Source organism: Lagopus muta, chromosome 6 (assembly GCF_023343835.1).
Source record: "Lagopus muta isolate bLagMut1 chromosome 6, bLagMut1 primary, whole genome shotgun sequence".
NCBI classification, from domain to species: Eukaryota; Metazoa; Chordata; class Aves; order Galliformes; family Phasianidae; genus Lagopus; species Lagopus muta.
In genome coordinates this window covers 24,879,629-24,894,178 of record NC_064438.1, presented here as the reverse complement: position 1 = coordinate 24,894,178, position 14,550 = coordinate 24,879,629, and the positions used below count along the sequence as shown (strand labels likewise).

Genomic DNA, 14,550 nt, shown 5'->3' with positions numbered 1-14,550 from the left:
ATGAAGAATAGCTTTAAACTGAAAGAGGGGAGATTTAGGTTAGATTTATGGAAGAAATTTTTCACTCAGAGGGTAGTGAGGCACTGGCACAGTCTGCCCAGAGCTGTGGATGAGTTCAAAACCAGGTTGGATGGGGCCCTGGGCAGCCTGAGCTGGTGGGTAACAGCCCTGCCCACGGCAGGGGGTTGGAACTGGAAAGACCCCTTCCAACCTAAAAGCCATTCTGTGATTCTGGAAGGATCTGTTTACGAGTTAGCCAAGACAAACAAGCACTTACAGTTCAAAGATGGAAAATAACACCAGCCATGAGCAAAGACTAAAACCACATAATCAGCACATTTTGCTATTTCTACAGTGGTCACTTCCTACATTTCTTTTGAGCGAGATAAAAATCTATTATTAACAGAAAACACCACAGATATCAGCACATGCTGACCAAGCAAAGACTTTTACTAACCAGTTTTGTACAAAGAACCAGACAGGTATTTAGAAACTATAGGAGGCAGCTTGTTTTCAGACCATCTAGGGAAAGTGCCAAGCAGTGATACTTCACAAGATTCAGAAGCTGACAGCAACATCCCCATGCATCTGAGAATCCCAGCCACACATCAACATCACTTCAAGACATCGCCACAACATGATGACCAGGGCAAACAAGTGCCCAGACCTCCCCAGGAACAGGAGTGAGGAAATGCCAGCCAGAAAGAGTTAAAGAAAATGGAGCGTTTGTTTCGGAGTCACAGAACAAACTTGTGGCTTAGGTCACTACGAACTGAACTCTATGGGATTTCTGGCAGGTGTTACACCACAAGAGAGAAGAACTGAGCAATCACCACAGAAGAACCCAGTGCTTCATACCCAAGTACTTAAGAGTTTCACGCTCTTTCCTGAAGCCTGGCCATACAATATTGTGTTACTGCTTTCAGCCACCTTCCCCCATCTTTTCAACTGATTATGGGGCACAGGGAATTCCTCCTGAGCCAGCTCTATGGAAGGGAAGCCCTGGTGCTACCCCCTTCTTATATTTATATCAACAACATTACTGCAGCAGTTCCAATATAATTTATATATAGCTCTATGGCTTATTTCCAGGCAGAAGTAACTCAATGCTGCTGTACATGTGTTTAGACCACAGCAATTGGAAAGAATGTCCCATAAACACTGTCAACTTAGCTGTTCCACTGTGACCAAACAGGCTTTATCACGGCAGAAACACAAGCTGTGCCAGAAGCATAAAATTAAAAAATACATATTATCCAGCAAGAAGCTAATCGAGCACTTGCCACCTGCACAGCACTGACAGACTACCACTGTGGTCCCAACAGATTTATAGTTGTAAGTTTATAGGCAGCTCCTATCATACCAGGATACAGTGTCTGACTGACAAGAGACCATGCAGAAGTGACCAGGGCGTGTGACAGTGTAAGGGCAGACATGCAATACACAGAGCATCTGCCAGGGTCCTCTTGCATTTCAAAGTAATCTTATGAACTTATGGTCCGGACAATAGTCAGCTTTGTACAGTGCTATTTGCAACCCCTGCTTGTACTGAATATACTTGCAGTGCCATCATATATTAACAAGTCTGACTTGAGCCCAAGCACCACAAACTCAGGGCCTGAAACAAGGGCAGGGCACAGGACTCATGGAGCCAGCTCCATGTAGGTGAAGGAGGTGCATGGTACAAACCCACAGGATCCCACAAAAATATAACACAAATACAAAAATGAAAAATAGCAAAATCCTTTTGCCTCTTCTTAGGTCTGAATCCAATGTGATTTGACTCTAAAAGAGGAGGAAAGCATAACCAGCACTGCAGAAATACCTATAAAGGTTCTTCATTCCTATTTACACATTAGGCCAGCATCTCACTTGGATCACAGGAGGTTCCATTTGGGAGCCTCTGACAGGGGAAAAAGGGGAAAACCATTTCCACGCTCTGGGGACGGTGATAGGGGTACAAAGAGAAAACGGAACAGTGCAGAATTTCTCTGGTTGACTGCTCACTCAGTGGATGGGATTCAACAAAAGAGTCTCTCTGTTCCAAACTCTGCAGAACTTGTTAGCAATGTGACCAGGAAAAGCAGACAAAGTGCTGCTGAGATGGCAAAAACAACTGCATAAAGACAACTGCATAATATACATATAAGGCATGCAAACATCTCTTGTGCTAGAGATGAATCATCATACATGGACACTGATCTTGCCATCAGCCACAGAGGTACTTATCTCCTCATCCACTGGGTGAAGTGGAACAACTCACGCTGCCTCACACACAATTAAGCACATGCTTTTCGTTGTGTTTTTTTTCAAACCTTCAAGGTCATCATCACTGTAAAAACATTACAGAGTTGTGCAAGACTCTACGCATATTACAGCTGTAACACAACATCAGTGTCTCTCTATAGAGCAAGGGGGTAACTTACTGTACTAACAGGCACATTAAGTAGTGAACACTCAAACAGAAGAGTATGCTCCTCCTATTAAACACGCACGCATGTAGAAAAATAGAAACATACTCATACTACCATCCAGCCAGGCCCCAGCATTTAAATATCCTCTACAACACAAAATCCTGCTTGGCAGTTGTTTACAGTACTTTCCTTTCTGGGGATACAAGGCATCCAAATTAAATCACCCTGGATAGCAGGAAGGCAGGGCTTGGGTCAGAATCCAGGCAGGCAGGCCTGGAAGTAAATCCCTCTGCCAAAGGGGTGGCCACATCCTACAGGCAGCAATACCTTCACTTCCCATAGGCAACACTCCTCCCTTGTAAGGAAAATCACCCACTTCGACGTTTTATAACGGGTTTTGCTTCTAATCCCTTCTTTCTGCCCAAACCACTTCAGCAGCTTATGCTGATTACTGATAAGCTACAGCTCTGCCACTGCGTCCCATGAGAGCATCCCAATTCCAGTAACCTCCCAGTCAAGTTGCAGACTCCAGCTCCTTCCCCGCTATCCAAGGCAGACCCCCAGCTCCTGCCTGCACCAAGTCCTGGCTCCACTGGCACAGTCCTTTCATCTCCAAGGGCTGTGGCTAGGGCAGGTCGGCAGCTCCTCCCTGTACCATAGGCCTCAAGTGCCAGAGAAAAACACCAAGAGAGTCAGCTTGCCAACAAACCTCCAGGCAGTAGGTGATGAGTATTCCCAATTGTTTTAAACCTCTGTAAAGTACTGGCAGCAAAATTACATGCCTTCTTGCAACAATTATTCTTCCCAGGACTCTCATTCAACAGTATTACCCCACTCCTGGTTACCTCAGGAGCTCCCCAGGTTTTGGGTGCTCTGTAAAACCCTTTTGTTTCACAACAGAGGCAAGTTTTCCCAAAGTGACAAAAGCAATTCATTTCTCTTGGCAGAGAAGCAGAGCTGAAAGCTGCCAGCTACACCTCATTCAACATCATCTGCCAGAGAGGCCAGCTTTATTACCCAGTGTAAACCAGTGCTCTGCTCCAGCTTTGCCGGTGAACTTGAAAGCCAGGACACCCCAGCCGCTGCCACCCAGAATCACTGCCTGATGACAGAGACTCTCAACAAATTACAGAGGATTTGTGTGGACTGGTGGTTCAGCTTGCTGCTTTTTCCCAAACCTGAGTTCCAACTACCTGCCAGGCTCACCAGGGGCACGCACATATAGCACGCTCCCCACGCAAGCCCCAGATCCGCAGCACCGGGCACATGGCCCGTCTAAACCCGCGGGGGGGGGGGGCGGAGCCATAGTCAGGTAGCCACGCCCCCCCTTCGCGCATTGGCCGGCTGCGTCTCCACGGCAACGGGAGGCTGCAAGCCCCGCCCCCGGCCGCTCTGCATGCTGTCGCCTTGCAGCGAAACGTTGCGTACCGGGAACTCCGTGCTGAGCCCTGCGGCAGGTGCGGGACACGGCGGGGCGTCCCGGGCACCTCCGGGAGACGCAAAACCGCACTTGGGACCACCGTATCTAGTGCAAAACTGGGAGAAGAGCCAAATGCAAGGAGTTTACACAGCAGTCATAAACCCCTGTGCGCTAAAACACTTTGCAATAAGTGGATAAGTATCCTGTCTGTTTTACATTGAGGGAGAAACGATACAGAGGCAGTCCGAATTGCCGAGCACAGAGCTCAAAACCATGAGCTGCATCACAGAACTGCACAGCTCTGCTCCAAGGCTGAGCTGCCTCAACGCATTTCAGCAGCATGGAAACGTCGGGTAGCAGAGTGAAGAACATCACTCTTAGCCCAGCCTTGCAGCAAAAACACCAATACTGATGCAACTCAACTGGCAAAAAGCAGCCCCCTGGCTGGTACTGTCCATTTCTTTGAGGGACAGCCTGCAACCTCTACACCTAGATCGCATTATGGGCCATACAAGGAACTCAAGCTCCTTTGGAACAAAGTCACGGGGTTTTTTTGGTTGTTTTTCTTCAAATGAAAGCACCTCTAGTACAAACAGGCCTTCAAAGGCACAGGGCTCTTTCTGTGCTACTCAAAAGGTAAGCACCAGATTTCAGCGCCTGCAGGATTGCTCAAAGGCTAACACTTGAGCACAGGAGACTTTGCCAGCCCTTCACAGCCCTTCACCCATCAGCTCCCTGTGCTGTGCCCACCCGGCAGCAGAGAAGGGTTTCTGAGCAGGCAGAACCGTGTTTCACTGTCCCTACTTGGAGGAGAAAGCAGGCTTTACAAATCTGTTCCACTGAATCCATTGCCATAAAGTCTTTCCCTGTCTTTCAAGAACTCCATCCGTCTGCTCTCCAGGCATTTGTTAATGCTGTGAGTCTCTGTTACAAATTCAACCTACAATAAGCTGCTTTCTTGCGGGGAAATGAGTCTCTCTGGATCCATGCTGGGGGACGCTTCAGCCTAACTATGCAAAGTGTTTGGGAGGGGCAGAAATTAAAGGACCATCACTGTAAGAGTAGCACTTGTAATGAAGGAATGGCACTTTTCTAATTCCATCAGGTAAGAAATTTCATAATAGTTGTTAACTCATCTTACTCTTCTTGAACAATTGTGAATCTTAATAGCGTATTTTGCAGAGCAAGCAGGACTGGCTTTTAATGCCTCTGGCTTTGAAATACTAAATACACCAGCAGTTCATAGACTTTTCTATAGCACTATTTTCAATCTGAGTTTCTCCACAGTAACTAACAACAGTCCTGGTCTCCTGGGATGTTAGCAAAATTACAAGGCTTACTTGGGTTTCCACAGCTCTAATTCATACGGCTCTTCATCTGCTTGTGCCTTGTTGGAATCATTGCTAGAGCTACTGAAATCATTAATAACAACAGAATCAAATCAGCATTTCCAACAGCATCACCTGGGGACTTTTAAGCAAATAACCCTAAGTGAACACACAGGCCTCCAGTGGGAGAAGTGAGAAACATCCTTGGTAATCTCCAAGAGGTTGGGGTTCACAGCAACGGCTAAGATTTGGCCTCAGAGGAGCAAGATTCAATGTCTGGTTCTGCTTTTCAGACTTCCTGTGGAAGTTAGGAGCCATAGCTGTGTAGGAAAAGCATTGTTTCCTCTCCCCCTATCCCCCAAAAAATAAAATGGGGGGCATTTTATCTTCTTAAAGCCTAAAACTGTTTTGGGCTGGGTCTACTTCGTCACATCTGTTCAGTACTCACTGAAGCAAAGTAAAGATGGGATGCTCGGGTAGCCTATGATCATTCAAACACAGTGACTCACCTTTGTACTAATATTTTTGAAGACTGCTCACATGACACAGACCAACCACTGGTCACAACAGCCACAGGCCTCAGCTGTATTTTATAGCACAACACACGGACACGCTCAGGGTGAAGCTAACCTGTGCCATGAAAGGAAAGGAAACACTGGGAGGCTTTCTGAACTGCAGGAGTCACTCTTTAGTGGGGACAGCCTCAGCGGAGTTGCAAGGTTTCAGGCACAGGGAGCAGCCCAAGTGTGGAGCTGGAGTCCAAAGCAGAGCACACCACAACCCTGCTGAACCTGCACAGGGACCCTTAGAAGCATCAGCTGTGTGAGTAGAGGTGCAGCAGACAGAAGAAGCCTGAAGTGTCTGAGACTGGGCTTGGCACTAGCAAATTATTCAGACCTTAGCTGGGATCACTCAGCACTAATATCAGGGTCCATTCTTCTAAGCACCGTTTGAGGGCCATGTAAGCACCACTCCCTGCCCCAAACACCAAAACAAGAGACTACTATAAAACAAGCCAAAGACTAGCTAACATGGTATTTGCTTTCAGTCTCAGAGAGAAATCTGTTCCAAAGCTCACCAAGCAACTTCTCCCCCAAGATGAACAGGAGCAAGCTCTGCCAAGCCAAAAAAATGCTGAGTGCCAGTGCCTCGGCTGGAAATGGAGGTGAGGCCCTGCTTTTCACCGAACAAATGTAATAAATATACATTTTATCTCATTTTAGACTGTGCCATTTCCCAAGTGTCTGCAGACCCTTTATGCCACAAAAACAAACAGTGGTTCTGCCTGGCCTGACTCCCAACTGTTTTTGCAAACAAACCAGGTGATACGCCACAGATGCATACACTGCAAGTGCAGATAAGAAAATAGCCAGTTCACCATGGAAGAAATCTCTTCCCACTGTGACCATGGATGATTTTCCCCACAGCCCCTCGCATGCTGAGGTGAAAAACTGCTCTGATCAGCAAGCAGTAAATACACCACCTGCAGCACCACTGACCAGCCCTGAGTTCTGCCCTCCTACTTACTGTTCCAGCCAGGCCTTTGGCAAAACACGTGTCAGCCTGCTGCAGAACAATGGCCCTCAAGCAGAAGGGGGTTGTCAATCTATATGCACATGGCTTATCCAACACAGCAGGAACAGAATAAAACCTGCTTACAGGACTCTGCAGCCAGGTTAGATTTCTAAGTCCCACGTGTCTTCTCAGAATACCCAGCTGATCTGATCGAGATGAAGAATGTGCAATTCAAGACCTCAGTAGCTTTGAGAGGCCAACCAGGCAAGCAGCACGTGACCACCCAAGGGATGCAATCACCACGTAAGCCCACTCAGCAAGAGATCTGATTTGTGTTACTTACGCTAGCTGCAACTCAGCTGTTAGCAAATCCTCACTCCCACACTTCTGTGTGGGTCTTTCTGCTGTCCTTCACGATAAAAGACAGCATGTTATGTACAGGTGGACAGAAGGGTGGAATATTCCCAGCAATCCTGTCTCAGGTTTGGCAGGAAGGATCACAGTGCTTCATGGATACAACTGCAGGGTGCAAAGCCATACACAGTAAATCGCTATACACTCCATTATGTAGCCATAAGAACAAGAGGCAAATTGGTGCTGCTGTCCAACAGCAGAAAGGCTTTGGATTTGACAGGCCTCATGGCTATAAACCGCATTCAACACTCACGGTAGGATCCAATTTAGGCCAGGAGACTGAGTCTAGTGTCCCTGTAATCATGAACAAATGTAGCCTGGAAAACCTATGCATGTAATTGTTAACAAACACAAGATCATCCTGAGCACGATGTACTTGAGGATGAAACAGAAGGGACCAAAGCAGTTCAGTCGGAAAGGATTTAGCCCTTGAGCTCCAACACTCTCGATTGCTCTACTGACACCACCTACAGATGGTGAAGAACAGGTCTGGCCATGGAGAGGCTAATCAGCCTTTGTCTTCTGCTTTAAGAGGCACTGTTATAAGCCTGACTAGAGACAGACACAAAATCCCTTCTATCTCCGGATGGCAGCCCATAAGCTGTTGAAGCAATTGAGTGCATTTAGGCAGAGCTGTGCAGAGATCTCCAGCTATCAGCTGGGGTCAAGCAACACTCTTGGATATTAAAGTAAAGCAGGCACAGCAACAGCAGGCCAGATCTAGGCTAGAAACATCCTCTCCTCTGCACTACTGGCTCTAATGGTCCCAAAGCTGGAAAAGACTGCCAGTGAGAAAGCCAGCAGTCTTTGCAAAGGTGCAACCATGTTGTTCACGAAAACAAACTGTACTCTGCAACAGGCCTCAGCTGCACCTTCAATTTAATAAGAGGCAATGATTTTTGAAGATATATACCACTTATGTGTACAAACTACACATGTGTGTTTTGGTTCTGTTCCAGTTCAGGCCCAGCAACTTTCAGCTGATCCAGTTAAGACCAGTAGTAGCAGCCTGAACTGACTCATCTTGAAAGCTGCAACATTTTCACATAAAAAGTATTGGGCAGTGAAGGCAGGAAGCTACAGGCAGGCCAGAAGTAGTACTGTATTCCCTGTGTCAAGGGTGGCTTGTGGTCCCAGGCAAACCCTGCAGCTTCTCAGGGGAACTAAGGAGCTGGAGAAGAACTACATCAGGAATGGGCAGTCAAGATGCCACAGAACTTGCTTTTGTCATAAATCCGTGCCTATGCCCACTTCACTCACAGGTAAGACAGTGACATGTTGGTGATTTTTCCCTGCCATTACCAGGGAGATGCCAACAAGCCAACGGGAAACCACAGGCTGGCAATAGGAACAGACATCTCCTCAGCAGAGGACAGGAAGCCCCATCCTACTAGGAGTAGCACAGGTCTCATCTTCAGAACAAAATCTCTCAGAAAGATTTTGCAGCCATCCAGTCCAACTCTGCACCATGCAGCAGTAACAAGTCTTCCAGACACATGTTCACATGACATTTGATGCAGGGGAAACCACAGTACAACAGACCCTGTGCTGGAAACCTCCTGCTGGGAAATTTCAGGTTTCACTCAAAGCATTACTCTAAACTTACAACTTGAAATATTTCTAGCTTAGAAGAAAGCAGGAGAGATCAAAGACATAAGCTGCAAATGCATGTCTCTTTGACTCTCTGGTTTACTCTTAAGGAGAAATCTGTAAGCAGATTTTGTAACAATTTGTTTTCACACTGACACTCATGATCAGGTTTGCTTAAGCACCCCCTTCCCCACATTAATAAATAAAAAGATGCAAGCAGAGCTTAGCAATATGAATGTTCCCTGCAGCAACTGTACCCACTCCAGCACGCTACTTCAGTAAGCAGAGATTTCTGTTGCCGAGTTGCAGGGTGCTCACAGCAACCAGGGCATTTTAGCAACAGGAGAGGCTCACATCTGCCCTGCTTCCCTCCTGTCCTGTCACTGCTTCCCATGCAGCATGAGCAAAGGTGCTCTGTTCCCAGTTTTTAACTCTGTCTCTCTACTGGAATCACAAGCATGGTGACCAGATGCATAGCAGGGTTTCTGGAAAGGCTAGTAATCCTCCAGAAATTACACAAGCCAACCAACTTCAGTAAGGAAGTTTTAGCTTCTAGACTCCATGCTAATATGCCACAATCGCAGCACTCAGCAGGCCTAGAGGTAAGCCACCATATTGGCTCAACATAAAAAAAAAGGAGTTCTGGAGAGGATAGGAAAAATGGATTAACACATCCAAAGTCACAAAGAAAAGTCTAAACACAGAGCTAGTCACATGGCAACCGAAACTGAAATTCCCACAAAACAGAAGTTGTTTTCAAAAAGCAGCAATAAAACTAGACACTGTATCCAGTCTGTCAACAAGCTTTATTTAGGAAACTCCTGTTTCTTTCCCTTATTTATTATATTTTTTAAATATCCGTGATTATGTGCAAGTTCCTTAATTTCACTTCTGTAGAGATCTCCTTTGGGGACTATGGAAGAACCATGCATTAATTACAGGTAAGGAAAAAGTCCAAATAAAAGTCACAAAACAAGTTCTCTCTTGCATAGTTCCCAAGTAACACATAGCATGTCCTGCACAGCCCTCATGCAAAATATTTGTACTTACCCACACTCCCCCATCCAAAGCAATGAACGAACAGATCCCTGCAGAGCCAGGCTCCCACAGCCTGCCCCTTCCAGACCAGCAGTACATGACTGCTTTGGCTGAAAGGAGCCAAATTCCACAGAGCTTCTCTTCAGCAGGACCAACTGCCCAAGGGGTTCGTCCCTAACCACAGAGACAGCCTGACAGCACTCACACAGCCCAAGGGTTATTTAGGAAAGAGCAGGGACACTTACCACAAATTGAGGAATAGGAAAAGAAAAAGAAAGCAAAAAAAAAAATTACAGCTCACAGAAGTCAAGGCAGTGCTGCTGGGGATGTTTATCCAACTTCAAGTGAGTGGCTAGTTGCAAAAAGAGCCTGAAAGACTCGGAAGAATCACAGAGGTGAAGAAAGCTTGTTCTTCGCCTACATCCCCACATGCAGAGTATCAGCTTTCATGCATTAATCTAAGGCAACAGTCCTGCTCCATCTCATATAACTAAAGGAGCATTAAGCAGAGATGACCAACCAAAGCTGCATATTTCATAGACTTTTTCATACTGCCAGGTTCACCTCATTCATTCCTCTCAGAGCAGGTCAGAGAGTCCAAGAAACAAAAACAGCAGGAGAAGCTCTTCCTGCAGGTCAGCAAAGATCCCTCAGGAGAAACATCTGCAAGACTCAAATTTCAGTCCCAAGGATTTACACTCGTTCTAAATTGCAGACCAACAGAATCTTCTACTGCTATTTCAGAATAGGAGAACTGCTTCTCACCTTGGAAGGCAGAGGAGCACATGCACGGCAGAGACCATCATAGATTTCAAATAGGTGAAGGAAGCACCTCTGCTGGATCTTTGTTAAAGGGCCCACTCTTGTTTGCTTTGCCCATTTAAAGAAGGCCGACAAAGTCACTGAGAGACATTCAGAACAGACCAAGTTGGGAAACCAACACCAGCACCTAACGCCTCATCATTTCATGCTTTTACCAGCCAACTCCCTCACCAATTAGCTGCTCTCACTAGTAAGACACAAAACCCAGCCCTTAAAATCTAATTCGATGGTGTGGAATTTATCCATCATGTCCCCAGGGAATCAAGACAGCCCTGACTGCAGAATGGATACAATGGAGCTCTTCCAAAAGTTATATGCAAGGCAGAACAACAACAACAACAAAAAAGAAAAAAATAAATAAATCAGGTATCAGAGAAGGCCTGGGATGTATAGCAGCAGTCCCAGTTCTGAAACTGAGCAGGCCAAACTCAGCTCCCTTTCACAGTGCTGGAGTTCAGAGCCCCTGTACACGGTGGTATGGCAGCTTTTGGCTGTTCCCACAGTACAAGTCAACTACCTGTTCTTCAGTAACAGGCAGAAAGCAGGTTTCCTCGGCAGCACCCAGGCTGCATTACATGCAGTGCATGCATGCACACGCACACACAGGCCAGGCACCAGCACTAAGGACTCTCCTCTAGACAGTTCCAAGGAAGCTGAGCAGGTTTTTCTCTTTTGTGGCAAGAGAGGAGCATTGTGCTCTTCAGTAAAAAAGAGCCATTTCCATGAACTTCCAATCAGATGCAGAGCTTCAAGAGCAGGGTTTCATGCTGGGACAGGCCATTTAAACAGAGTTATTTCTTCCCCCTGCAGTTTTACATACGTTCCTTACTCCAGTGGCAAACTTCCCAAGCACTACTGTCCTGAGATAAATGAATGCACTTTGTATTCATGTATTACAAGCATTTCTTATTTATTACTCGGTCTTCACAAGGGGGAGGGATTAACTTTTCTATTTATGGAGACAGAGCAATGCAAGCACTGGTTGATTTGCCCAAAGTTACAAGTGAATCAGTGGCAGAGACAAAACCAGGTGCCCTGACTCAGATGCGCCTGCTGTCAGCACAAGGAAATGCCACCCAGCTCCTCTTCTGCCCACAGCTGGAGAGAAGTCATCCTTCTCTCCTCATGACACCAGTCAGTTCTCAGAGAGTGACTGTCTGCCAGGCATCCTCTGCAACACCAAGAGGAGCCACAAGTTTTTCAGATAGGATCAACTACACCTCAAACTAAGCGTCCCCTAGAGAAGGGAGAGCTTAGTCTGAAGCATGCAGAGAAGGAAGATGGAAGAAAGCACATCCAGGATAGCAGAATGCAAACACCATCTGAACAGTCACTTCAGAGACACAAATCACATTTTCCATCTTGCTAAGCATCTCACCCTTCCCCAGATGCTCACAGAACATTCCTTCGTGGGGCTAAGAGCCATTGCTTACATGGAAAAACAAGTCTCTGTGCATTGTTAGTTGCCTGTAACACCAGGTAGCAGTTTAAAACATGGAGGAAGGAACAGCATTATGTTCCTCCGGCCAGTCATCCATAACAACTCCATATGCTAGAATGAAGAAAACCCCAAAAGCTTTCGAATACAGCACAACTTCAGACTGGGTACTTACAGTCACCATCCATCGTGAACAGGCCTTTTCAGACCCTGCCAACTAAAAAACATACTATAGCCACATATCAGATGTTCTGTGTGATTCTCTGGTCACACCAAGTCTCCCACAGAGGTATTTTCAGTACAGATGGGACTACATGCAACAAAGTTAAAGCAAGCATGGTGGCACCATGCAACACTCACCTTATTGCCTATATCTTCACGCTTGTTCCCAGGCTTGCTTCTTCTCAGCTTAATGGAGGGGGAGCGAAGGAGGTTCTTGATCCGACTTGTTATTGTAGACCCTTCAACCGACATCGTCTCCAGGTATCAGGAGATATTACACCCCACGCAAACCGTGCCTAGGGAACAAGCCCGGGTCTGAGGCAGAAATACTTGACAGCTCAGCTGTGCTTATGCGTGTTCACACATCTCTCAGCGATCCTGCTCCAGAGCTCCACTCCTGTTACTCTGCTATTCACAGCGGCTGGCTGACCTTCCTTCTGCAGATTCCAGAGGATCAAATCAGCAGTAACCTAAACTGAAAGATGCACTCGAGGGTCAGTAAGATATCTGCAACAATTTTTAAGCTTCATTATTTGCAAGAAATGACAAAAACAAGATTTAATAACGAGGGTGGCTGCAGAATTATTCCTTCTCGGAGGCTTTCACAAAAGATTATCCTTATTTTACTGCCAATTAGCAGATTTAAACCAAACCAGCAGACCTAAGATGTTCCCGTCCCTGCACTTCGCTATCAGTCGCTATGGGGTTTGTCCGTCAGCCCCTGGCTTTCGCTGGCTCCACCTCGGGCTCTGCAGCCCAGCAGCACAATGCCGCACTCAGTTAATAAAAGCAGAGAATAAACGCGAAGGAGTTTTTAACTCCCAAAATTGAGCTCCGCTTTAGGCACGCACACGGATCGGCGATACCCGGTAATAAAGGTACTCGACAGCCCCCATCCCTGCCGACGGAGCGGGGAGCGAGGGGCTGCCGCCGCCAAGGAGCGCGGAGCTGCGGCCAAAGCCCTCCCCTCCGCACACCCCCGGAGCCGGCCGGAGAGACCGGAGCAAAGCCTGCGGCAAACCATCCTCCCGGCTTCCGTGCGAAAACGGGAGCGGGGGAACGACGGAGAAGGAGCGAGCCGAAGGACGGCGGAGCCTCCCGCCACCGCGACCCCGAGCCCGCCCACGGCCGCAGCCTCACCTACCTGGTGCCCAGGAGCCGCTCTGCCGGCGAGGCCGGCGACCGCGGTACCCCGCAGCGCCTGCCCATGCAGCCGGCCTCCCCGAGGAGGGGCCGCCGTGCGAGCCGCCCCCGCGGGCGGGGCGGGGGCGGAGGCCGTTCCCTCAGCGGCGGCGGCGAAGGGGGCGGCTCCGCGCTTTCCGGCCTCGGCCAGAAGCGGGGGATCGTCCGCCCGGCCCCGCGGGCGTCCCGGGCCGAACGTCCGCCCGCCCGCGCCGCCCAACCGCTGCCCCCAACGGCCGCAGCGCCGTCCGCATCCCCGCCGCCCCCGGGCCTCCCGCCCGCGATCCCGGCCGCGCTACGGCGCCTCGCGTGGGTCAAGCGGGGAGAGACGGGGCGGCGCGCGCCCCTAGCGGCGGGATCGCGAGGCGGGAGCGCGGCCGTTAGCGGCGGCCGTTAGCGGGCGGGGGGGGGGGGGAGGAGCCGCCTCGGCGGTGCCATGCGCGCGGCGGCGTGCTGGGGTGCGCGGGGCGCGTGCACTGGGAGGCTGCCGTGCTGTGCTGTGCCGTGCCAGGCGCCAACCGCCAACCGCCGCTGAGGTGGCGGCCGCCAAGCACGGAGCGCAGCCTCAGGGTGGAGATTTAGGGTGAAGCACGCTCTGGGGGTTCAAAAAGACTGCGTGCCCACTCTGGCCCAGAAACCAGCATTTCTTCATGTAGAAAAGTCCTCCCCCTTCCTTAACACAGAGGGGGCTGTGAGAAAGAAGGGTCCAGACTGTTCAGCAGGGTCTGCTGTGATAAGGCAAGGGGAAATGATTTCAGACTAAAAGAGGGGAGATTTAGATTGGATATGAGGAAGCAGTTTTTTACAGTAAGGGTGGTGAGGCACTGGCACAGGTTGCCCAGAGAGGTGATGGGTGCCTCATCCCTGGAGACATTTGCAGTCAGGCTGGACAGGGCTTTGAGCACCTGGTGGAGCTGTAGATGACCCTGTTCAGTGTGGGGGAGTTGGACTAGATGGCCTTCAAGGGTCTCTTCCAACTCAAACAATTCTATGGGTACATTATTTTAACTGGCCCTCAGCAGTGACCACGATGGGCAGTGCCATGGTGCCTGGCTCTGTGACACTGCGTGGTTGTTTGCATTCTCAGCAGGATTCTGATGTGTAGAAAAGGGTGCTAAGTTTTATGCAGACTGGGATGAGTTCTGGTGAGTGGGACCACTCATGCTG

At 48.6% G+C, this 14,550-nt stretch overlaps 1 protein-coding gene across 3 annotated transcripts in view; it reads right to left on the bottom strand.

Annotated features, from left to right (window-relative positions):
- Positions 1-13,508, bottom strand: part of MAPKBP1 (mitogen-activated protein kinase binding protein 1) — a 92,771-nt gene extending 79,263 nt beyond the window's left edge. For 2 of the 3 annotated variants that reach the window (XM_048950178.1, XM_048950179.1), the window contains exons 1-2: positions 13,346-13,508; positions 12,340-12,676 (exon numbers count right to left, since the gene is read on the bottom strand). In XM_048950178.1, coding sequence (XP_048806135.1) covers positions 12,340-12,453 — 114 coding nt within the window. In that variant the 5' untranslated portion in view covers positions 12,454-12,676; positions 13,346-13,508. The remainder of the gene's footprint in view (positions 1-12,339; positions 12,677-13,345) is intronic. The other variant, XM_048950180.1, reaches the window with a different exon arrangement.
- Positions 13,509-14,550: the final 1,042 nt, after the last annotated feature.